At 35.7% G+C, this 25137-nt stretch overlaps 1 protein-coding gene across 2 annotated transcripts in view; it reads right to left on the reverse strand.

Moving 5' to 3' along the window:
- Positions 1-14034: 14034 nt before the first annotated feature.
- The window catches only part of YY1 (YY1 transcription factor), a 43315-nt gene continuing 32212 nt past the window's right edge, over positions 14035-25137 (reverse strand). The window contains exons 4-7 of one of the 2 annotated variants that reach the window (XM_051978376.1): positions 24671-24731; positions 22470-22628; positions 20070-21578; positions 14035-14610 (exon numbers count right to left, since the gene is read on the reverse strand). In XM_051978376.1, coding sequence (XP_051834336.1) covers positions 21396-21578; positions 22470-22628; positions 24671-24731 — 403 coding nt within the window. In that variant the 3' untranslated portion in view covers positions 14035-14610; positions 20070-21395. Of the gene's footprint in view, positions 14611-20069; positions 21579-22469; positions 22629-24670; positions 24732-25137 lie in introns of those variants that run through there. The other variant, XM_051978377.1, reaches the window with a different exon arrangement.

Genomic DNA, 25137 nt, shown 5'->3' on the forward strand with positions numbered 1-25137 from the left:
ATTCCTAACTGCTCTTAAGCCCAGAGAAATATCCCTTACGTTAAACAAGGAATTAATTTTTTTTTTTAAAGAGAGGAAACCATTCAGCAAGCTAATCATATCAGCTGGATATGACTACATGAAACATGGGATATTTTACCCCCATAGCTCTCAAGATAAGGATGGGGAGTGGAGGAACATTTCTCTCATCTGAGCAATTTTCTTGCATTTTCTTAGAGCATTTTGCATTTGACAAGTCCTTCCTTTGTACTACCTTGGGAATTAAAATAAAGCCTGGTGTTTAAAGGCAATGAAATGACTTCTTGAAACTCAGCTAGTTAGTGACAGATCTGAGACTTAACCACAAATCTTTGGAAATTTAATGTTTCTTACATTCCACTGTGTGGCTTTAGACTGGTTTTATCACTTCTTTTCTTTAGATTCCTTATCTGAAAAGTAAAGTAAACATGATAAAATAGTTGGAAGTTCCCTCCCTGGATCTTATTTCATAAGATTTAGAGGAGAGGGCATTATCTACTGGACAGTCTCACCTGGATTATACATACTCTCAAGATGCTGCAGTAAAGTTTTTCATTTAGGGATCACTGTAGAAGCTTTATCCTCCTTTTACAGATGACACAAGCTTCAGGAGAATTTCAACTATCAGTGTAAGCTCCCACAGCCAGGCTGCAGAGTAGGTCTTGACTGCAGTGTGGTTAGTTTGGTATATGCTGCTCCAAGTTCCTAGGCTGAAGCATCTACTTGAGTGGGTACAAGAATTCCAAAAACAGACAGTAATTAACTAGGTTTCAAATGCTGAATTTGGAGTCAGAAAGACCTGAGTTCAGATTTAGCCCCAGGTTTTCTTCACTGTATAATGCTAAAGTCTCTCAGTTTACACATCTATAAAATGGAGATGGTAGCTAGGTAGCACTCCTGCGGTGAAATTCAAATTCAGACACATACCCTTAGCTGTATAGCCCTGGGCAAGTAACTTAACCCTGTTTGTCTCAGTTTTCATGTGTAAAATGAGTAGGAGAAGGAAATGGCAAACTATTCCTAATCATTGCCCAGTAAAATCCAAATTAGATTACCTAGAGTCGGACACTGCTGAAAGAAGGAGATAATGGAACCTCCCTCTCAGATCAAATGAGATATTTGTAAGACACTTCACAAATCTTATAATACTACTGCTACAAAAAGGACTGGAGAACACTGAAGTCAGCCAAAGAACAGGACTGACATTCATGATTTTCCATATATGTTCTATCTGCTTCCTAAAGAACATCTACCACTCTAAGAAGTCTGGACAAATCTATATCAGTAATTAGGTAGATTAAAAAGCACTGGATTTAAAAAGGCAGATTGAATAATCAATCCACAAGGCATTTATTAAAAGCTTAATATATGCCAGGCTTACAGGTAAGCTAGGTACTAGGGATCCAAAAATAACCCCTGCTCTCAAAAGGGTTCATAAGCACACACAAATGAGATGTACAAAGTAGATTCAAAGTGACCTTACAAGGAGAAGGTCCTAGCTGCTAAAGGAACAAGGAAAGACTGGCACATGAACAGACATTTGCAGGAAATCAGAGACTAGGCAGGAAGGAAAAGAGTACTCCAAGCAGTTAATGCAGACAAACTGGTTTGGAGTTTTGACTATGACACTTAGTACCTGCATGATCTTAGGAAAGGGAATTAATGTTTATGAATTTCCTTTTCTTCTGCTATGGAGGGGTTTGAATTAGATGCCCTCTAAAGTATCTTCTGGTTGTAAAGTAAAGGACAGTAACTGAAGGCATTGGGGTAAGTTTTATGAAGATATACTGAGGTTATATAGTGCTAAAGTATGATGAGGGTAGCTAGGTGGCCCTGTGGAAAAAAACATTGGACCTTAAATCTTTCTGAGTTCAAATTTGACCTCAGACATTTAGCTCTGTGTGACTGTGGGCAACTCACTTAACCCTTTTTGCTTCATGATCAGAAGAAGAAAATGACAAACTCTTCCTGTATCTTTGCCAATAAAACCTTAAATGAGGTCACAAAGAGTTGGAAAAAATGAACACCAACTCCAAAACTCATAAATATCCCTGAGAAGTGACCATCCAATATAAGGAATTAATTCAAATTTACAGGAATAAGATACTTATTTCCCAGTCGAAAATGGCCAAAGATTAATCAAGATAATTTTAAAAGATAGATCATACAAACTATCCAAAAACTGTGAAAAATGCTTCAAATCACTAACAGAGGAATGCATATTAGAGCAATGCTGAGATTCTACCTGTTGTTGCTGTTTTTCAGTCATGTCTAACTCTTTGTGATCCCATTTGGGATTTTCTTAGCAAAGGAATCTGAAGAAAAGTGTTAAGATCATTTAGGAGCAATTTGCCCCTTACTTTTCTAGTTTATTTTACAAATCAGGAAACTGAGGCAAAGAGGGTTCAGTGATTTGTCCAGTGAGTACTTGAGGACAGTTTGAACTCAGGAAGATGAGCCTTACTCCAGGCTCAGTACTCTATTCTAGCCTAGCTAGCTGCCTCATACCCATGAGATTGACAAAGATGATCAAATTGGAAAATGACAAAGACTGAAGTAGCTATGGGGGGAAAGGTCTCAACTGGTAGAACCATGAATCATCTAGCTATTCTGGAAAGCAATTGGCAAGTGTTCCCTCCCCACAAAGTCACTAAATGTACATTCTTTGACTCAGCAATAATCCTAGGCCTATATATTTAAAAAAATAATAAAATGTAACAAAATATTTATAGCAGTTCTTTTTCTAGTAGCAAAGACCCAGAGGCTAAGTGGGTGTCTCTTAACTAAGTAATGAATGATGGAACAAGTTATGATATATGAATAAAATGGAATGATATTTTGCTATAAGAAATGGGTTTAAAAAAACCTGGGAAAACTCTCACAGGTGTAATATGAAGTAAATAGAACCAGGAAGACAATTATACAGTAAAAATATCATAAAGGCAAACAACTTTGAAAGGCTTGAGCTCTCTAATCAAATCAATACAGTGATCAGTTATGATACCGGGGATCTAATGATAAGCTAGCCTTATCTTCTTATCACCTTAGGTGATGGGTAGTGTAAGGCATGTAACCACCTAACTGCCTCGAAGGAAGATCTGTTATATATGTTTCACTTCAGAGAGCTCAATGGGGGGAGCTTTGGAAAGGTAATTTGTCAATCAATCAACATTTATTAAATTTCAATATTGTGTGCCAGACACATGCTAAGTAAGCTCGGGATATAAAAGAGGCAAAAGCTTATAACTCAATAGGACAGATAATATGCAAACAAATATATACAAAACAAGTTCTATACAGGATAAACAAAGAATTAAGAGGGGCTGGAGAAGGGTTCCAGTAAAAGATAGGATCTTAATTAAGACTTAAAGAAGCAAATGAGATCATTCTTCAAAAGGGAACAAAGGTTCCAAGTGTGCAGCATGTTACTGCAATAAAACAACTTTGAGGTTATGAAGACCTGGCCTAGATGGCAATGTCAGAGAAGAGGGGATACATGAGAGAAGTGTTAAGAGACAGAGAGGGAGAAGAGGAGAGGGAGAAAGAGACTGGGAGAGAGAGAGAGTGAAAAAGAGAGGCAGAGACAAGAGATAGTAGAGAAAGGGAGGGAGGGAGAGAGAGACAGAGGCAGGGAGGGAAAAGAGAAGAAGAAATACAAAAAGAGAGAGAGAGAGAGAGAGAGAGAGAGAGAGAGAGAGAGAGATCGAGATCCAATTTAAGAACTCTAAAAGGCAACTGGAGATAGATTAGAGATCAAATGATCAAATGTTTGGGGCAGCATAAGTAGATTTAAGGATCATCAGCATAGAGATAGAAATTATATCCATGAGAGCTGATGAGATCTCCAAATGAAGTAGTTTAGAGGGAGAAGAGGACCTAGGATAGAACCCTGAGGGACCAGAGGATGACATTCCAGAAAACCAAACAAAGAAGTAATCATATAGGTAGGCTGGAAACCAGGAGAAAGTGTTGTCTTGAAAATCTAGTGTGAAGAGAGTATCAAAGAGAAAGGAATCAACAGTGTCAAAGGCTGCAGAGGTCAAGGAGAATGAGAATTAAGAAAAGAACATTGAGTTTGGCAACTAAGTGATCATTAGTAACTTTGGAGAGTAGTGGGATGTCAGAAGCCATTTTTTGTTTACCTATAAAGGACAGAAGAAATAAAGGGCAAAATAGTGGGGATGGAAGGTCAAGTGAGGGTTTTTTCGGGATGGGATAGACATGGGTATGTGCTTTCTAATTTAACAACAGGATTTATTAAAAAGTATGCCATGAATTAAGACAACTCTGAGATACCACTACACTCCTCAGATTGGCTAAGATGATAGGAAAAGATAATGATGAATGTTGGAGGAGATGTGGGAAAACTGGAACACTAATTGTTGGAGTTGTGAACGGATCCAACCATTCTGGAGAGCAGTTTGAAACTACATCCAAAGAGTTATCAAACTGTGCATACCCTTTGCAGTGTTTCTACTGGGCTTATATCTCATAGAGATCTTAAAAGAGGGAAAGGGACCCACATGTGCAAAAATGTTTGTGGCAGCCCTCTTTGTAATGGCTAGAAACTGGAAATTGAATGGATACCCATCAATTGGAGAATGGCTGAATAAATTGTGGTATATGAACGTTATGGAATATTATTGTTCTGTAAGAAACGACCAAGAGGATGGTTTCAGAAAGGCCTGGAGAGACTTACATGAATTGATGATCAGTGAAATGAACAGAACCGGAGATCATTATACACATCAACAACAATAATATATGAGGATCAATTCTGATGGATGTGGCTCTCTTCAATAATGAAAAGATCCAAATCAGTTCCAATTATTCTGTAATGAAGAAAATTAGCTACACCCAGAGAAAAAACACTGGTAAATGAGTGTGGACCAAACATAGCATTTTCACTCTTTCTGTTAGTATTTGCTTGCATTTTTGTTTTTCTTCTCAGGTTATTTTTACTTTCTTTTTAAATCAGATTTTTCTTATGTAGCAAAATAACTGTATAAATATGTATACGTATATTGTATTTAACATATACTTAAACATATTTAACATGTATGGGACTACCTGCCATGTAGGGGAAAGGATGGAGGGGAAAAGTTGGAACAGAAGTTTTTGCAAGGGTCAATGTTGAAAAACTACCCATGCATGTTTTGTCAATAAAAAGCTATTTAAAAAAAAAAGTATGCCATGATAAATGTGGAGATACGTTTAGAAGAATTGCACATGCTTAACCTATATTGGATTATTTACCTGGGAGATAGGGGGAGGGAGAAAGAGAAAAATTTGGAACACAAGGTTTTGCAAGGGTGAATGTTGAAAACTATCTTTGCATATATTTTGAAAAAAAAAAGGCTATTATTAAAAAAAGAAAATAAACTTCCATATATATATAAAGTATGCCAATCACTAGGTATCTACCTAAAGCAATTCTAATTCTATCTTTACCTGCAACCCTAGTTATGTTTTTAAACTAAGCCATTGGGATCTGTTGCATTACCATGACATGTTAGTTACCTTGAAGCATGGAATAAGAAGTCTTACTGTCCTACTGTGGACTTTTTCTCCCCACCATTGCTTGAAAACCATCCTTCCTAAGGTTCCCTGATTCCTTTCCTATTTCTTTTTTCTAAGTTCTGCTATGGAGGCACTGGACCTTGTCCCGGTGACAGGAAAGTCAGGGAACTTTTCTAGTTTGTAGGATTGAGTTCCATTTTGAGAAGGCTACAGGGGCTGTGCTAAATTGGAGGTATTTATGGGTCTGACCTTACTTAGTAGGGATTAATATGCCCTGGTAACTGCCTTTCTAGGTCTATGCCTTGCTTGCTTTGGGTGACTCCAATTAAGATCCATGTTCTTTTTTAGACCTTCCTTTTAATAAGCCATATAAACAGGCCTATTGCTTTCAGCACCTCTTACTTCTAGTCTCTTAATTTTTATGTAAAGGCACTTCTGTGCTAGCAATGGGCAAGGGATACATCCCAAGGGGATCAAAGATAAAAAGAGAGATCCTACACATATGAAAATATTCATTGTTAAGGGAACCTAGGTGATATAATGGGTAGAGAGAGAGCTAGGCCTGGAGTTAGGAAATCCTGAGTTCAGAGCTATCCATTTAGCTTTAGTAGCTGTGAAACAATGGACAAATTATTTAACTTCTAATTAGCTCAGTTTCCTTAACTGTAAAATGGTAATTATAAGAATACCTATCTCCAGGGTTATTGTGAGGATCAAATAAGAGAACATTTGTAAAGCGCTTATTACAGTGCCTGTAACAGTTATGTACAATACTACAGAAATGCTCATTATTCCCTTTTTTCTCTTCATAGATTCATAGTAGCATCTTGTGTGGTAGGCAAAACTCTAGCAACAAAATAAGTGCCTATCAACTGAGGAAGAGCTGCACAAATTGTGCTGAGTGAATCTAATGGAATGACATTGCAAGAAATGATAAATATGAGGAATTTAGAGAAACTCAGGAACAACTGATGCAGAATCAAAGGCAGAATCAGAATAAAAACGATGATAACAATACAAATAACAATAGTAAAAGGCAGAGGAACTCTGGTTAAATAGAATGACCCATCTTAGTCTTAGTTCCTTTTAGGAACGATGTGGTAGATAATGGACACGAAATGAGTTATGATATACTTTGGGATCAAGCTGCTATACCTGTACAATAAAGAGAAAATTGTAATAGGGATAGAAAAGTAAAGGGTAAACGATAATGATATAAAAACAAAAGACATCAATAAAGCTTTTTCTTTTTTTAAAAATGAGTTTTCCAGATTGGAAAATTGATAGTTTAAAAACTATTACTGACCAGAATTCTTCTGATCAAAGAATTAACTTTAGAATAAACTAAGGCTTAGAAAATGGCAGCAGGATAGAGAGGATAGAGGATAGAGAAAAAGCTGGGAAAAAAGAAGATCAGAATTCAAATCCAGTGTATGATTCTGGGCAAGTCAGTTCACACTATTCGCCTCAGTTTCCTCATCTGTAAAATGAGCTAGAGAAGGAAACTTCCTGAGCCAAGAAAACTCCAAGTAGGGTCATGAAGATGCTGACAAGATTGAACAAGAAGGTAAAATTGAAAGGTCCCAGGTTACAGACTGTTATGAACCAAGCCATCTAACTCTATCCAGTGATTTTTTTTTCCTATCCCATCTCCTTCTCCCAGAAGTATGATGTCAGAATCCTTTGCCACAATGGATTATATTCTACTGAACACATATCCCCCAAAAATTAAAGACACAACGATCTACAATATATTCATATATCCCTAACAGCATTCTTAACATTTATTAAGTGCCAAGTAGGTGCCAGGCACTTCGAAGGCATTGGACATGAAAAACCAAAAGTGAAGAAGTTCCTGCCCTCAATGAGCTTACATTCTAATGGGAGAGACATCTGACATACAACATATAAAAACCAGATACAAACAAAAGTAAAATAACATTGGAAACCACAAAGAACTACTACCAGGAAGGACTGGGAAATGTCTTACACAGAAGGAAGAACTTGTCCTGTATCTTAGCATCCAAGAGTTGGAGGTAAGGGGGAAAGTACAATTCCAGGTATGGGAGGAAACCCTAAAAGTCCAGAGACCAATGGAGTGAAGTATATGATGAAAAGTAAAAAGTTCATTTTGGCTGGACCATAGAGAGGGAATATTGGAAAGACAGTAGTAGGGCAGGCTTGTAGAGTTTTAAATGCCATGTGGAGAATGTATACATTTGGTTATATTTGTCACAATGGATTTATGTAATTTATATTGTGTATTTGTATACACATATCTGTATAGCTGTGTGTGCAATATGTGAACAATTTTAATTTAAAAAAATTTGTTTTTCTGACAAACACCAACAAACATGAAAATTTCAATATGCAAAGAATATAATTGAGTCTCCAATGCAAGTTTGTTTGAAAGAATTTTATATTTGATGTTACAAGTTTGTAAGGAGAGCCACAAGAGTTTATTGATAGAGGGATGACTCTATTACTTTCAGTGTGGAGATAGATGGATTGGAGGTAGGAGGGACTTGAGGCAAGGATAGCAATTAGGAAGCTACTGAAATAGTTCAGGTGAGAAGTTATATGGGGCTAAATTAGAATGGGGAGCTGTGCAAATAGAAAAGGGGCTGTATATGTTATCTTGTAGAGGTAGAAATGACAAGTTGGTCAATTAATTAGATATGTGGGGTGAGGGAATCTGAGAAATGAAAGACAATATTGAGATTGTGAACTTGTTTTACTGGAAGGATGTTGCTTCTCTTGATAGAGAAGCTGGCTGAGATGGGGAGCGAATTTGTGGGGAAAGTTAATGAGTTGTTTTGGACTTGTTGAGTTTTGAGATATCTATAAGAACATTCAATTTGAAATGCTCAATAGGCAATTAGTGATAGGAAACTGAAGCTCTGGAGAGAGGAGATATAGTTTAATTGAAGGTACAAAAACTGATGAGAAGAGACAGAGACAAACACAAAAGGGAAAAGAGGCTACACTATAGAGACTTGGGGTCCATCTATAGTTGGAGAATATGACATGGATGATGATCAGCAAAGGAGATTGAAGTAGTCAAAAAAGTTGGAGAAGAGAGAATTACCAAGAAAAGATATTCAAGAGTCAGATGAGATAGAGGTGAAGAATCAAGAAGGTCTTAGATTTATTAATTAAGAGGTTACTAGTAATTGAAAATAACATTGAATTGAATGATGAAGAAGTGAGAAAGAGCCAACAAATGCAGAATTTCTTTTAACAGGAATTTGGTTGTGAAAAGGAAAATTATAGGATCACAACTTGTGGGGATACTGGAGTCCAGTGAGGTTTTTTCTTCCCCTTTGTTTAAGTATTTATTTGTCATTCATTCATTTAAGGATTATGAGACTTCAGAGTGGCCTGAAGATTAAAGAGATGGAGAATGACAGTGGGAGCAACTGAGTCATCTCTTCATCAGAGACTAGCACAGAGATCAAGAAGGGCAGAAGGAATATTTAAGACTTGAAATGAGAAAACAAGACAAAATCAATGGTCTTGATTTTCTCAGCACAAGAATTAATTCTTTGTGATAGAAATGATCTGGAAACAAGTGGGTACCTATCAATTTGGGGAATAGTTAAAAAACAAAAACTATGGCTAAAATGTAATGGAACATTACTGGCAACTAGGTGGCATAGTGGATAGAGCTGACAGATTCAAGGAGACCTGAGTTTCAATCTTATTTAGATACTTTAATAGTTGTGTGACTTTGGTTTGACATTAGTCTGATCACAAGTGTGAAAATGGCACCTACCTCAAAGGTTTGTTGTAGAAACAGTACTATGAAAGCTACTGTTGTGTAGTAAGGAATGACAGATGAGAATCATTGCTTAAGATCTGAAAGGGACAAAAGACATACACAATGTTAGTGAAGGTATGTGTCTTCCCTAGTAAGGGGAAAAACTTAAGTGCCCTAATATAAAGAGAATTTGCATTCTTCATATCCACTGGTTTTGCTTAGATTTTTCTTCATTTCAAAAGAAGGCTCACTAGATTTGGAGATGGTGAGAGGACAGAATGAAGATGTCTTCAGAAATGACAAAATGACTTAAATAAAGTAGTAGTAAAAGCATTCCCCTTTGACCCAATTTTATGAACTTAATCTATACTCTTCAGGGATTACAAAATGAGCACAAAAGATTCTGAACCCTATAATCAATCAATCAACATTTACGAAGTGCCTATTAACTGTTAGGCACTAAATTTAGTGAGCCAAAAATCATCACTTTTTAAAATTGTTGATTTATTTGATTTTAAATTATTTGTTTTGAATCTACAATCTACAAAATCTACAATTTTCCTTCCTATTATCTTGCCCTTCCCTCCCTGGGGATTGGGAGGGCTGGGGGAATGTATTGGTATAGGTATAATAAGCAAAACAAATCCACACATTGGCCAAGTCAAAAAAAAAAAAAAGTGCTTTCCCAGTATACAGAGTTCATCATTTCTCTGTCAGGAAATGGCCAACATTCTTCACATTCAGTATTCTAGAATTATGGTGTTCTTAACTTTTTATGTGGCCTTTGAAGTTGCCATCAGTTGTAAATGACACCAGATAACTGATCAGGCCTTTAATACAAGGTACACATTTTGGAGGGGAACATGATTTCCTCCTGCCTTGCTCCATAACCGAGCCTTATGCTGCTTGGCAAGACCTTCTCCATTTCTATTTTCACCTGACCTTGAGCCACCATTTCTGAATGTTCTGTGCTGTCCAAGATGCAGTCTGGGCCCATTTTCCCATATTGTCATGACTGTCCTTACCCTGAGTAAACTGAATTATGTCACCTAGCCTGGGAATCTAGAACATGATCATAGCATGATTAGTGACAATGCTAGTACTAAATTTTCAGTTATGATTCTGGCCAACTTTGCCCAAAAAACCTCAGCATTATTGTTCTTTTGAAAGATGAGCTTTTCAACTCCTGGTGGTTTGAAATTTCTGGACAATAGGGGCCAACCTTCTCAGCAGGCCCGTCAATAAATGGGTTCTCTCTACTTGTAAATACTCAAAAATCCACATAAAAACATTCTGAAAATATATGGCATCAGGGGCAGCTAGGAGGAGCAGTGGATAGAGCACCAGCCCCTTAGTCAGGAGGATCCGAGTACAAATGTGGTCTCAGACACTTAACTCTTCCTAGTCGTGTGACCCTGGGCAAGTCACTTAATCCAATTGCCTCAGGAGGGGAAATAAACACACACACACTGAATCAGGGCATAAAGATTGCTCTCCAGTGCTAATAAAGGAGGAAATCCTCAAAAACCAAATATTACATGATTTTGATGTTATCAGAGTCAGAGTTTTTTCATGTCTAATTAGCTAAAAGTATCCCTAGGGTGCTTGCAATTCCCAAAGATATCTAAAGACTTAAAAGTAACTATGTAATTGAAAAAGTGAACTCATTCTTCAGTGTCATATAATGGTGACTAAATATTTTATTACTTTTTTGGAGATTGGATCTTTTTATTTCTCCCAGGCTTTAAGTTCAGTGTCCTTTATGATCTGAAAGCTTTGACCTGCTGTTTCTAATTTAGGCCAATTCACTACTAAAACAGCTAGGTAGTTCCACCATCCTCCTACTCTTAGGAACCCACTTCCATTGTTGTAGGACTTAATATAGATACTTGATACTTTAGACTGTTCTAACTGCAAGAGTCCTAATAGACCACAAACTACAGAATGCATGCCTAAATAGATGAACTTAGCATTTTTTTGTTGAATAAACAAAAGTAACACAATTTTAGATGGAAGGGACCTTAAAAATCATTTTGACTAAGTTCACTATTTTACAGAGGAAACGGAACCTCACAGAATTGGTGACTAAATTCAATCCTGACTTCCAAGTTATACCGTTGGGATCAAATACTCACTTATGATACCATCTATGTAATCTGGAGTCAATAATTCTTGCCCTGTTTCTTTAGGATCAAATGAAATAAAACTATAAAACATAAGAGATTAAACTACTGATTTTAGATTAGTTAATGTAAATGGAGAGAAAGGGAACAGTTTGTCCAAGGCAATACAGTAAGGTAGTAATAGAGATAGATTAGGCTGAGCAGCTAAAATTAGGCCTGAAGTTGGGAAGATTCATGTTCCTATATTCAAATCCAGCCTCTCAGACAATTACTAGTTGTATGACACTTGGACAAGTCTTGAAACCCTATTTGCCTCATCTGTCAAGTGAGCAGAAAAGGGAAATGGCAAAGCACTGCAGTACCTTTTGTCAAGAAAATCCCAAATGGGGTCAGAGTCTTTGACAAAAATGAAAAAAGACTGAATGACAAAAACATGCCTTTGCTTTATATCCCTCTGTATCCTTAAGAGATGTACTACATAAAGGTGGTATAGCTATATTACATCTTCCCCAAAGGAATCCAAATATGTACCAATTATTTTTAAAAATAACGTATTTCCTAGGCAACACCATCAAAGATTTTGATTCATAGTAAAGTTACTTATATGCTTTGTTACATTTGCTACCTTAGCAACTCCTTTACTTGATGAATCTATTAAAATAATACAAAGGAAAAGCAATTACTAATAAGAGTTGGTATTTAAAAAACATTTTTGTTTCTGTCCAAGACAGACACTGATGGAACATCAAAGTGTCAGGATTTGAGTTGAGGAAAATACCTCAGAGATTTCAAATACATTAAAATTAATTCATCTCATCAATAATTGGCTCTACAATATGCTTAAAACTAAAAAAATGGTTGCACTGGTCTGGAATATCCCTACTTTTCCACCACACCTCAGGAAATATATTGGGGAAACTCCATCATCCTGCAAAATGTCACCATCAGTATCCTCAGCCCCTCAAATTAAAGCGTGAAGACATATACTCCAAATCCATTTAAAGGGAAAGCTCAGCTCTGAACTCATTTCTTGTCTGATTACTCTGGGTATCTCTAACTTCTCTATCATATTCCTCCTCTCTGTAGTTTTTTGTGTATCATTTTCTATTAGATTGTAAGATTCTTGATGGAAGGGAGGCTTAAAATATTTGGAACCCTCTGGCAGATTATATACTGGAGTACATAGAGACAGTAAAATTCATCTTCCTTACTAGCTTGTGACCCTAAAGCAAGTCACAACCATTTGTCTCAGGTTCCTTATCTATAAAACAAGCTGAATGACAAACCATTTTAGTATCTTTGGCAAGAAAACCCCAAATAGGATCATGAAGTCACACATGACTGAAAAAACCAATCAGTCTCTAACATAGTAGGTGCTTAATGTTTATTGACTATAATTGTTACCCAGCATTTTCCTAATCTTCTATTTAAGGGAAGGAGGTACTCTGGAGGTAACCTCTTACTTCTGGGTTTGTTTAGATATGTTTTGCCTCTCTGGCAATTCATGACTGTTTCTGCTACTCTAAAACTTGTAGTTCGGCTGTTGAGGGCCAAGCAGAACAAATCCAAGGGTTCTTCTTCCAGGATGGCACTTTTAAATAATGATTTTTAACTAGGCTAAACATTTTCAAGTTCAGAAGGCTAGAAGGTTATCGTTATCATCCTGTCTTCCAAAGTATTCTCCAATTCAGCAACTCCATTCCTAAAACAACCCAAAGTAAAGAAAAAAAATTCAGGAGATGATAGTTGAACTACAATTGGATCCTACAGTGGTACTAATGGTTCTTTCAATTCTGAACACCTCCACATCTTAATGAATTCTGATTGCCTTAGTTTTCTCAGGTGTCATGTTACTATAGATTTATGATGAGCTTGGAGACCAACAATAACGCTCATTTTTTATATAATCCCAAATTAAAAGATTACAGGTACAGCTCTAGCTCCAGATATTAAAACTTTTAGCTATGTAAGTAAGCCTAGCAGTGAAACTCATTTTACTTTTTGAATGATTAATTTTCCTTTTAACCCAAGATGCAACAGGATTGGTTTAGATTGGCCACAAAAAATATATTCTGAAGTGAGAAATTGAAAAAGAAAATCTGGCTTGAATTTGTTAACGCAAATTAAAATCACCTTAAATTAAGACACTGGTCTGAAAAATTGTAGGGTGACATGTTTGGAAGAGACTAATAAAATAATTAATTTGGGTTTAAATTCTGGCTCTCCCCTTTTTCTTGCAACCTTGGATAAGTTCACTGAATATTTTGAAAATAAGGAAATTGACTTGGAAATATGAAGTAGATGAGATTAACTTTTCAGTTCAGGACACTTGTCCTTATATTCCATATTCCTTTTGGGGGCAGATTTGGGCTTCATAGGAGAAAATTCTTAACACTTTGAAACTTTCTAAAAAGTTGAGTGAAATAATGGAAGTTCCCCAACCCAGAAGGCCTTCAAACAGAAATTGAACGACACCTCTCAGGAAACCTTATAAATGAAATTCCTGAGTGGACCACAAGTCCCTTCAAGCACTTGTATCCACAAAATCTCACCAAAAGAATTTAAATAAGCAAATGAACAGGTTGATTAAAGAACAAATGAGAATTACAGGCCTTAAAAATCTTAACATTCTTTATTGTACTTTATAGGGCCAGGTTTACATGCTTGATGCTTAAAACTGAGTCATAGCTAAATGCTTCTCTTGATGCAAAGTCATCTGAATGCTTGATGCAGATGTTTCAAATATAGTATTTCTGCAGCTACAATCTATGAGCTAATGACAAACCAAGGAAAATTCCAGAAATGGCTTAAAAGGAAAAATGCACAGGAGATGCACCGCTCAAGTCCTTGAATTGTGGCCTGTAGTAGTCACCAGAAAGTGGATAAAAATGGAATTTTTCCGTGACCTGTTTTAACTAATCAAACCATTACTATTTTTCCAGATGATAAAAGCCTCCAGATTTTGAAGAAAAAAAAAAATCAGTCGAATGATTCAGTAGTTACCCTTCCCTCAGTAATGAAAAAGTGCATTCCTTGATCCTGACACATCATGTGGCACTCACAAATGTCATCCAATAGAAATTAATGAAGATCCTACTCAACATTCAAATGCTGTCTTTTACAGATTTGACCTGTAATTTTTCTTCTATACAGAATGAAATGTAGTCAACAAAGGAGAAACCTTTTAGGCTGTGGGGAAAAAAAAAATCAGTCATTTTTTTTTCCTGGTTCAAAATTCGATGATTTAAAGCTTCAAGGTAATTAGACATGCAACTACATTTGTTATTTGCATATCATTAAGTTTTAAAACAGTAACAGAACTGCTACATTGGTTCTAGACAAGTTGTTTTCCAGAATTATCCCATATTGGACAAACCAAATTTGAGTTGTAGTGTTCTATTTTTTGATGATTAGTTCTCTTAATATGATGAATTGTCATCCTAATGTGAATAAAAAAAAAATAAGTAGGAAATGTAAAAAAAAAATTCATTTCAAACCCCCAAACCCCATTGAACTCCACCCCACCAAACCCAAACCTTAAACTCCCTACGGCATGTTTATATATTATTTAATATAATTTTATGCAGCTAAATTTTAGTCTTTCACTAAAAGTCCTCTTGTAATACCTTATGGTACAGGATTTTTTTTTCTTTTTGGGGGGTCTCAGACCAGTGTTAATTGTCTGATAACAGCCTAAGTGCATTCTTATCTCCAGGTTTGCCAAAACAGGTGATTGCCCTTTTGGCATAGAACAGCTCCTAAAGATCTGGGGCTACATGATCTGTTATGTGTGGAAGTAAAAGGATAACAACTCATTTACATTACATTTTAAGGTTTACAAAGTACTTTCCTCACAACAACCCTGTGAGGTAGGTTGTGCAAATACCCCCATTTTACAAATAAGTTTGTCTAATGTCACACAATTATTAAGTGTGGAATAGGATTCAAACACAAGTCTTCTTAGCCTAAGCCGGGTCCACTCTCTTTTTGATACAATGATACCTGAAACTGGATGGCTGAAATCACAGATGTTTTGAGGCATTCATTAGTGTATACTTACTTATATTCTTCCTTTCAAAGAAGTATTATTTTAGGTAACACATGAGTTATTCTCAGGGAGATTATTTTTAGAGAATACGTATATGAAATTGACCAGCTTCAAGAGAGACTGAAGAATTTAATAATTGCTAATCAAGCTCTTAAAATTAAGGTCAGGGCAGGTAAGTCAGGTTTTGTATCCAGGCCTTTTACCTCCAGATGCAAGGATCCTTCCAATAAGTTTTACATGCCTGAAGCTTGCTGAATGATCCCCTAACTACTAAGGAATCCTACTTTATTTTGATGTAATTGGCATTAAAGACCTTTAAAGCCTAAGTTCAGGCCTGTTTAAAAAACAAACACAAGGTCAGTTTCTAAATCTAGTACATTCTTCTCTGTTCTCTACAAAACTACAGAAAGACATAGTGCTTTCATTTTGACTTCCCTTATGGATACCACCTTGAATTTTGAACAGTGAAATACCTTAAGGCTTGTGTACTCATCCTTTCCCTTCCGAATATTTTCCCTTTTACTACTTTCTTTAAGCACAAACCTAATCATGTCACTGGTCACTTGTCTAGATCTCATCCTAGCATTCAAGAGTCCTTCCCTTTCCAGCCTCACTTCAAACACTCCTTTCTAATGTGTTTTCAGTCAGAATTGACTTCTTTGTATTACTTGTAGACCCTTCCTCACCACTCCTACACCTTGGTTAATGCTATCCTTTCTACAGTCCCTTCTGCTGAAAGTTCCTTACACTTTAAGCCAGCTAACAAAATATTGCCTCCTTTAGGAATTCTTAAGATGCTCCCAACCCTAAATAATTCCTATAAAAGGACTTTGTACCTGTATTGTCTCTTTTATCTTACACTATATGGTTTTTATATAGAAATGCATGTTTATGACTTGTCTCCTGCTAGAACTCTACAATGTGGAGATAAGAATTTGGAGTCAAGAGGATTTGGGTTCAAATCTCAGCTCTTTACCCATGTAACTAGGGGGAAAAAAATTTCACCTCTACCTTATTTTCATGGGTTTTGGGAGTCCCATTAATCCAAAGTGAGCAGTATAAAAACAGCTTTCCATAATTAAAAAAAAAAAGGGGTCAAATAAGATGTACTTTTAATTTTCTCTTACAGCCTATTTCTCCTGCAGTACATACATGGTAGATGCTTTAATAGTTATTGAATATTTAAATTCCCTGTGACTTGGAAAGTGCTGGCAAAGGGAGACTCAAAACTTTTGGCCAACCTAGATTGTGCACCACTCTTGTTTCTGTAAAAGTCTGGACAGGAACATAGGCATGCAGCCTTTCCTTGTTCTGCTGCTGGGGGAACTAGAAGGAAAAGTCTATTTTATTATAAAAAAGTTCCCCAGGCTGAAGTAGCATCTTAGAAAAGTAGCTCAGTTCTTTGACACTTGTTAAATATTTTTTTACTTATGGCCTCTGAGTTCCATTTTTCTTTATTACTTTTTTCCAATGGGGGTCAACAGAGATGAATTTCCAGGTATTGCACAAAAGATCATAAAAACTGGGCTACTGCCACCTCCCTACAACCCAAGGGAACATGATAGGACAGGAAGTAGTTACGAGCAGTAAAAACTTGTAAATTCAGAAATGTATTCAAAGTGACCTGTCTCAAACCTATTAGGAAATATTCTGCAAATCCTATTATACCCGGAATGTTATAGACCTGGGCATGTTGGGTTGAAGATCACCTTTATTATACCTGGATCTACAAATACCAAGCTATTTAGTTAACTGGGAAAAAACCCCCAAAACCCAGAGAAAATATTTAAACTCTTAAACTGTTTAACAGACCTTTCCCACATTTTATTTAGTAGCTCTTTATTTTCCTCTTAGGCACTTTTCATATTTTAATTTGTACTCTTTTGTGTACCCATTTACTCTTCACAATAAACTAAGCTTTTGGATGATAGGGACACAGCCTTAATAATTGTTGTATTGCTAGCAGGCTTAGAACGGTATACCACACCGATTAGGTATATTAGGATTTAGTGAGCATAGAATATTTCTATGCTCACTAAAGTATGCTCAAAAAGTATTTCAGCAGAATCACTTGCATACAAATTAATTTGCTAATCAAATTCTTATGTATACATTTAGGAAATAAAACCTCTAACTAGTCATGCTTTGTAGACCAATATAGTCATTTCATTCAAAACTGCTTGCAATTTTATTTTTTGCAATAAGATAGGCCCATCTTATTATTCCAGTTTAAAAACTTCTATAAAAGGGCCAAATTACAGATCAATAGTTTTCTTGAATTCCTCAAGTTTGGGGGTCTGGTCATCTGAAGTTTAATGTCACCTTGTAAGAGGCTAATTCTCTGGAATGACAAGACTTCCCAAATGTCCAAAAACTAACCAGAAATTCAAGAATATAAATATCTGATGAAACACATAGTCTAGAAATGTGCATTTATATCTGCTTACAGATAAAAAAATAAATGGGAGTTATCATAAATCAAGTCATATCTTTAAATCTACTATTGGAAGCCCTTTTAACAATTTTAGTATTTTTAGCAAAATTATGTTTCAACACAAGCAGCACAATTCAAGATAAACAAAGTTAAAGAACTACTACTTTTTCAAGGTTGTCAATTACTTTCTAAATGTTGCTGTAATCCCTTTATAAAGAACTTGTATATTATTTCTACTAATCTCCATATGAAACTTCCATAAAAAAGAAAAACAAACCAAAAACCAAACTTTTCATATTGATAAAATTTTAATATAGTGTGGAAAGGAAGCTATAAGACTAAGGAGGGTCAGTTGGAAAAGATGGTTCAAGACATGCCCAGGGGTTAACAAGGCACAGAGGAAAAAAAGATCTACCTTAAGAGATTTGTTTTATAAATATGGGCCTGTCTTGGATCCCCTTTCCCAGGAGCTCTAATGAGTATAATTGGCAGATGGATCTCTGTAACATGATCTCACAATCATTGTAAGATTCCAGTGTTTCACAGGACTGATGAATGGAAAATGTAACTATAACTTTAGAATAAAGTAAACCAGTGGCTCAGTTGGAATTCTGATAACATCACACAGACACAAATAAGCCTTAGGATAGTCGTATGAACCATTTTATATTATATTAATAAATTGGACTCTGTGCCTCAGGTCTGATCAAAGCATAGTATAATGTGTGCCAGCACACAGTTTTAAGAAATCCATCCAAGGGCTTACTTCTTACACACACTGCCAAATACAGTAAAGTCCTATATATCTCAAAAGGCTGAGGAATGGGATTATGGAATACAGAACTCCAAAGCTAGAAAAAACCTAGAACACCAAAGTTCTAATTTTCTTATCTTGTAGAGGGAGAATCTCAAGTTCAGAAAGCACAAGTGATATCCTTAAGATCACATAGTAAAATGACAAAACCAGGAGTAGCACACACACATCTCTGGACTCACAGCCCAACATTTTTCCATTGCATTAACTGAATAACATCAAACTTTTACCTGTATAGAACTATGCAACCTAAAGTTGCCTAAGATTTTTATCCTCCCTCTTCACCCCCCCCCCCAAAAAAAAAAAAAAGTGGAGAGAACATTGGGCTAAGAGATGAAGAGAAAATGTCATGGATCTTGGGGAAGTCATTTCTCTTTGGGCCTCAATTTCCTCATCTATAAAATAAGTGGATTGAAATAGATTTCCAAAATTCTAGTTCTCACCAATCATCTCTAGCTAGCATGAACCCTATAAAATGACCCCCAAATAAATACTGTGATAGTAGGCTTGGATCAATTAATGATTGTAAATGAAGCAAAATGATAATTACATAATTAAATCCATTTAGTCCAGTTATTATATATCACCAAAATTCTAAAATCAACCTAATCTTAACGTTTCAGAAGGCACTTATGATGACCCTGAGGCCCTGCAGAAAGTCTAAGTGATGATTATTGTATGGGACAACACATGTAGAAAGTTTAGGAGACGGGATAAATGGGCTGAATCTATTAACCCTGATATAGCCTAAAAATTATTTTTCAATAAAGAAATCACTGATAACAGCTACTTTACTTGTTTCAGTCTTTCATAAAAGCACTGACTTATAGAAAAAAGCATCTGGCTGTTTGGATAAGGAATTTACTGTATTGTGGCAGTTTGTAAAAAATATTTTCAATGTGTCTGATACTTAATTTTATTCCTTGAATAAAAATTCCAAGATTATAATCATACCTACAACATGAGAGGTAAAATATTCCCTGAGTACAATTTTGTAACAGTCTAATGATAGTCACCTTGCAAAATTGCACTCACTGTCTATTCAGAAGTATGCAGGTCACCAGTTTTTCAGACTTTTTTTTACTGGTACCAATGGAGAAACTAGCACTGAAAGACTGGAGAGAGGAACAAAGGCTTAGAAACAGCCACTTCCTCTACAGGAGAAACAAACACATTAAGGGGAAGGCTCAAAGGCTCATTTGATGACCTTAAAGGCAACTTCAAGGCTGTAAGTAAAGTTTGGATAATACAACCTCACTGGAATAATGAGTAACCCAAGCTCTTCTGTGCACTGTCTCACCTCCCTCCCCCAAACCCTCTGCAGCCCCCAAATGCCACTGGGAATATCTTACCTCAACAAAGTACATAAAGATGGTCACTGTCAACACAGCTTCATTGAGTGGCTTTGCCATGGCAGGGGTAGGTGCTGAAAGAACAAATGCATCACCAGCAAAAATTCAACCACCCTGAATTGAGGAGCTCTCAAGCATTCCTAACCCAGGATGTCCATTACCTATTCTGACTTTAGGCAGATCTTAAATATACAATGGTCTGTAATTTTCAGTTACCACTTTCGTCACAAATCACTGTAATTGAATGCAAAAGTAAAGAAAACTTGAGTAGCTTTATTTAGCTTCTAATTTCTGGGAGGCTTAAGAATTATTATTTTGGACAACCAAAAAATAAAAAATAAAATAAAGACTGTGCTTACAGATCATTTTCTGCCATTTTCTTTCTTTAGGACCACTATTTTATTGTTGCCCTTTCTATTACACGGGATGTACATACTGGGTGTTAATAAAAAGTCAATGCCTGTACAATACATTCTACAACTGAGCACCACTTTCTGTAACTGAACAGGCAAAGAGAAATTACACGGAACATCGGCATCTGGCAGTATTTTTCCAAAAAAAGTGACTAAAATGGGTTTAAATTGATTAACACTATTAAATCACATCTAATATTTGATACTACATGATTTCAATACAGCTATACGATACAATTATACAAAATGTGTTAACATCAAAGAATACAACCAAAATTAAGATAGCAAACAAAACCTATATAACTTTTTTTTTTTTACAGGAAAATACTTTTGAAGTATGCATGTAACTGCCCATTCTTTTAAAGAAAATCTACTGCAAGCAAAGTTATCAACCTCCGGAAAAAATCACACATAGCATTACTAAGCATATCCCCAAGAAGTGTACAATATGCACACTTGGAAAATACAAAATTAAAAAAATTGTAAGCAACAGGTGAGCTTCATATTTATAAGAATGTGAAAAGAAGTCCAATTTTTAGCACTGTCGTATAAAGAATTGTCTTTGATGCAAGTTCATGAATTAGCCTCCTATTGGGGCTGCACTTTACAAAACACCGTGTTCTTGAAACTGGGCTACAGAGCAAGATAGAGCATCTTAGCAATGTCATCTTAAAAGGTTTTTTTTTTGTTGTTTTTTTTTCTTTTCTTTTGTTTTTTTTTTTGTTGTTTTTTTTTTTTTTTTGGTTTTTATTTTTACTACTTTATCAAAACATGTCCTTTAGGTGTGTAGGATTCAATTTTTTTTTTTAAAAATTCTTTCCTAGAAACAATATACAAAGGAGAGGCATATTTATTTCCAATCATACTCCTGTAAGAGGCTTCTCAAGTTCGAGAACATTCTTCCCTCTTCTTTTCACTGGTTGTTTTTGGCCTTAGCATGTGTTAAGATGTGAGATTTCAGGTTAGTTGACTGAGCAAACTTCTTATTACAGCCGTCGAAGGGGCACACATAGGGCCTGTCTCCAGTATGAATTCGCACATGTGTGCGTAAATTGAAGTCCAGTGAAAAGCGCTTCCCACAGCCTTCGAACGTGCACTGTCAGAGGAAAGACCACATATATCAAAACTGTTCAGCAACTTTGACAGTTACCTGGGAGATGGGCTAGCAAAACTTTTGCTTCTCTCAGGGGATGGTTCGCTCTCCCTTAAAGAAATTAGATATCTTTATAGCCCACTTATACACAGTTACTCTTTAGTGAGATTATATAATCCTTGGACAGGGACTACACTGACCTGACCTGTTTTATATTGTATACAGTAGCCAAATTTGAATGTTAATTCAAAATACAATCTGAATATTTGGCAAGCCAGCAAGTCTTATTGAATTACCTAGCTCCCTAAAACTAAATCGTATCAGGTTCCTTAGCAGTTGTATAAATTTTTAATGCTGAAATCCTGTCTTTTACTCCAAAAAACATTCATCAGCTTCTTATTTTGTGTAAGTTTTATATAAAACTCAAGTTTATATAAAACTTCAAGTAAACAAAAATTAGGTTTACTGCTATATATTAATGTACAAAGGTATATACATTATATGCCCATTTAATTATTTTTTCCGATCCTAATAACATAGCAGAAAAGAATTCTTAAATAGTATCTCAAAAAGTTTTTAAATATTCCTAACCCATAGCACAAAGACAAAACTATAGATTTCCTCTCACAAAAGATCGCCATTTTCTGCTCTAGCAATCCTTTCCCCAAATAGCTAGCCAAATGTAATGAGATAACTATATATGGAGTCAAAGGGGGAGGGTGGAAGGGGAAACAAACCAAAAAACTAAGATCACCCTTATAATTGATAAATGCTAAAAACAAAACAAAAAACCCCATGATTCATTTCAGACATATACAATATACTGATGATGCTATTATCCAGCCCATATATGACTACATAAAGCAAACAGAAGAAAGAATTTGCTGTATATACCTGAAAGGGCTTCTCTCCAGTATGAACCAGTTGATGCCGTTTTAGTTTTGAACTCTCAACAAAAGCCTTTCCACATTCTGCACATACGTGGACTCTAGGGCCATGGGTGTGCAGATGTTTTCTCATGGCAGAGTTATCCCTGAACATCTTTGTGCATCCCTTAAAGCAGAGAGAAAAACTTCATTATTTTTGCCTCAAATTCTTTTAACTATTTAAATTCTATTAGAAGTTACTATCATTTTAGGAAAAAAAAAATAACCCCTGCCCCAAACCGAAATGACAAGCATAACATAAAACTTCCTTCAAATTGTCTGTTCACTTCTTCCAACCCACAACTCTTACATTACTTAAAAATATCTGTAAAATTTACTGGTTTCAAAAACTCACTTCTCCTAATGGGAAATGTGGTAAATATTTCAAAATAAAATTTCAGAATGTTTAAAAAAAAAAAAAAGGCTATCATGCAATAGAACCCTTTAACTTTACAAATGAGGAAACTGGGGCCCAGAAGGGAAGTGACTCGCTCAAGGTAACTTGGCTCTCATCTGTGGCAGAACTGGGACTAGAACCCAGGTCTCCCAATTCTCAATTTAGTCTACTTTCTTCATTTCTCCCAAATCTGCTGTCCACAAAAATATTAATAGAAAGCAGCACTGATAAAGAAATGGAGTTAAAAATGATGGCAGTCCACCACTACCTTTGGTGGGCCCCATAGTCTTTGGTGCAAGTATGGTCTGTCATTCTCCATCTCCTTACTTCCCTCTTTCTTCTCTCTTTGCCTCTTTCCCCTTCTTGACAGAGAAAGAAGCAAGAGGGTCTCCAAGGAATGGCAACTACAGAAGAAATTGATTCTGTGAGACACGAGGAAGAGAGAAGCAAACAAACTGACTACCAATGCAATGCATGTTAAGGCTGATGGATATGTGGTGTTTTACAAGCGTGTCAATAACAATTTCTTCTGCAGTTGTTGCCAAATAATGGAGTGGTTGGAAAAATGATAAAACAGGATGACAGAAGGATAGAATAAATAACTGTTAAAATAGTTCCAGACAAAAAGGGTGGTATATGGTGAAAGAGTTGAGGTTAGGGATTTGGAGGAACCAAAGCCATTTTACTTTGGTTGCTAAATAGCTATTTGTGAAATTAAGAGTTTTAAAAAATCTTTGGAAGAAATGAGAGATGATAGAAACATAGCACCATTATTTTCTGATCCCAACTAAAGTATTTTCTCTCTTATAAATATTAATATATCAATTCAGTGAATTCAGACTGGCAAACAAACTACGAATACTGTTTTAAAATACATGATTTTATTGAAGCTAAATTACGCATCTTTACTCCCTATCTTGTGACTTCTTGGCCTTTTTGTTTACCTCATTCCCTTTACCAACTTCTGTGCCTTAGTCAAAATTCAGATTTCTTCCTAGCAGTTTTAAAACGTTTAATTTGTACCATTTTCTTTTTCTACAGTAGCCACGAAAAAAAATTGTTCATTGTTAATCAGATCTTTCATACTTGAATTAAGTTTGAAAATGTTTCTATTATATAAGAAATACATATGTACCTGGAAAAGTTATGAATCTGCTACTAACATACATATCTTTTGCCATTCCTGAGGCATGGAATCTGAACTTAAGTTTTCAAAAGATAGGCCAGGAGGAGGTAGTTAACTTTGAACAGGATCTACTGCGAGCTAGAAAGGCTTTGATCACAGGCCAAGTGTCAGACTATTTTTCTGTCCTATGAATCTAACATAGTAGGGAAGTTCATGTCAAGTGAAATCTCTTAAAGATTGTGATCTGTCACTGAAAATCATGAGCCTGGGAAGAACAAGCCCAGGGTCCCAGTAATTCATCAGAAATTTGAGGGAAAGATAGAATATTAGCTTAGTGCCATTTGAAAAATTTTCCAATATTGATAAAATGTTTGACAAGAAAAATACTTAATATAACAAGTAATAAAAGGACTGAAGGCCACAATGCAATCCCCTTTGATTAAAATGGCCTTTCAGGGAAAAAAAGAGCTACTCAAAAAGAGAATATCTAATTCAGAGATTACTGGAATTTCCTTATTTTAAGAACTTGAGGGACAAAGTGTTGTCAAGAGGAAGATGGAAAAACATATATTTTAAAAAAATAAACATTCTACAATGTAATGACAGTTATCACCAAACTCCCATAAATCCCCTAGCCATTACTTACTTTATGAGGGCAAGCTATTGTTCGTGGAGCATCATCTTCTTTAATTTTTCTTGGCTTCATTCTTACAAAAGAGAGAGAGACAGGCATTTGCAGGAGTGGGTAGACTCAACTGAAATAAATCATATTCCCTGAAATGTTATCCTAATATAGAAATCATAGAGCTACCACATCTCAGAGTAGGAGAGCCTCAGAAGATGTCTACCTAGTCCAACCTGGACAAAATTCTCTAACAGCCCTGATAAAAACTCCAGAGCTAAGTCAACTCACTATTAAGGCAGCTCATTCTACTTTTTGCCAACTCTAAGGGTTTGAAAAAGATTGTATTAAAAATATATCAAGTAAAAATCTATAAAAAAAACTCATTTTTTTGAATCAACAGAATATATATAATTTTTCTTCCTACATGACTTTGTAGAAAAAATAATGACCATTTTCCACTCTACTCACCCCTCTTCCTAGGCCTTCTC

The sequence above is a fragment of the Antechinus flavipes genome, chromosome 2 (genome assembly GCF_016432865.1).
Source record: "Antechinus flavipes isolate AdamAnt ecotype Samford, QLD, Australia chromosome 2, AdamAnt_v2, whole genome shotgun sequence".
Lineage (NCBI taxonomy): Eukaryota > Metazoa > Chordata > Mammalia > Dasyuromorphia > Dasyuridae > Antechinus > Antechinus flavipes.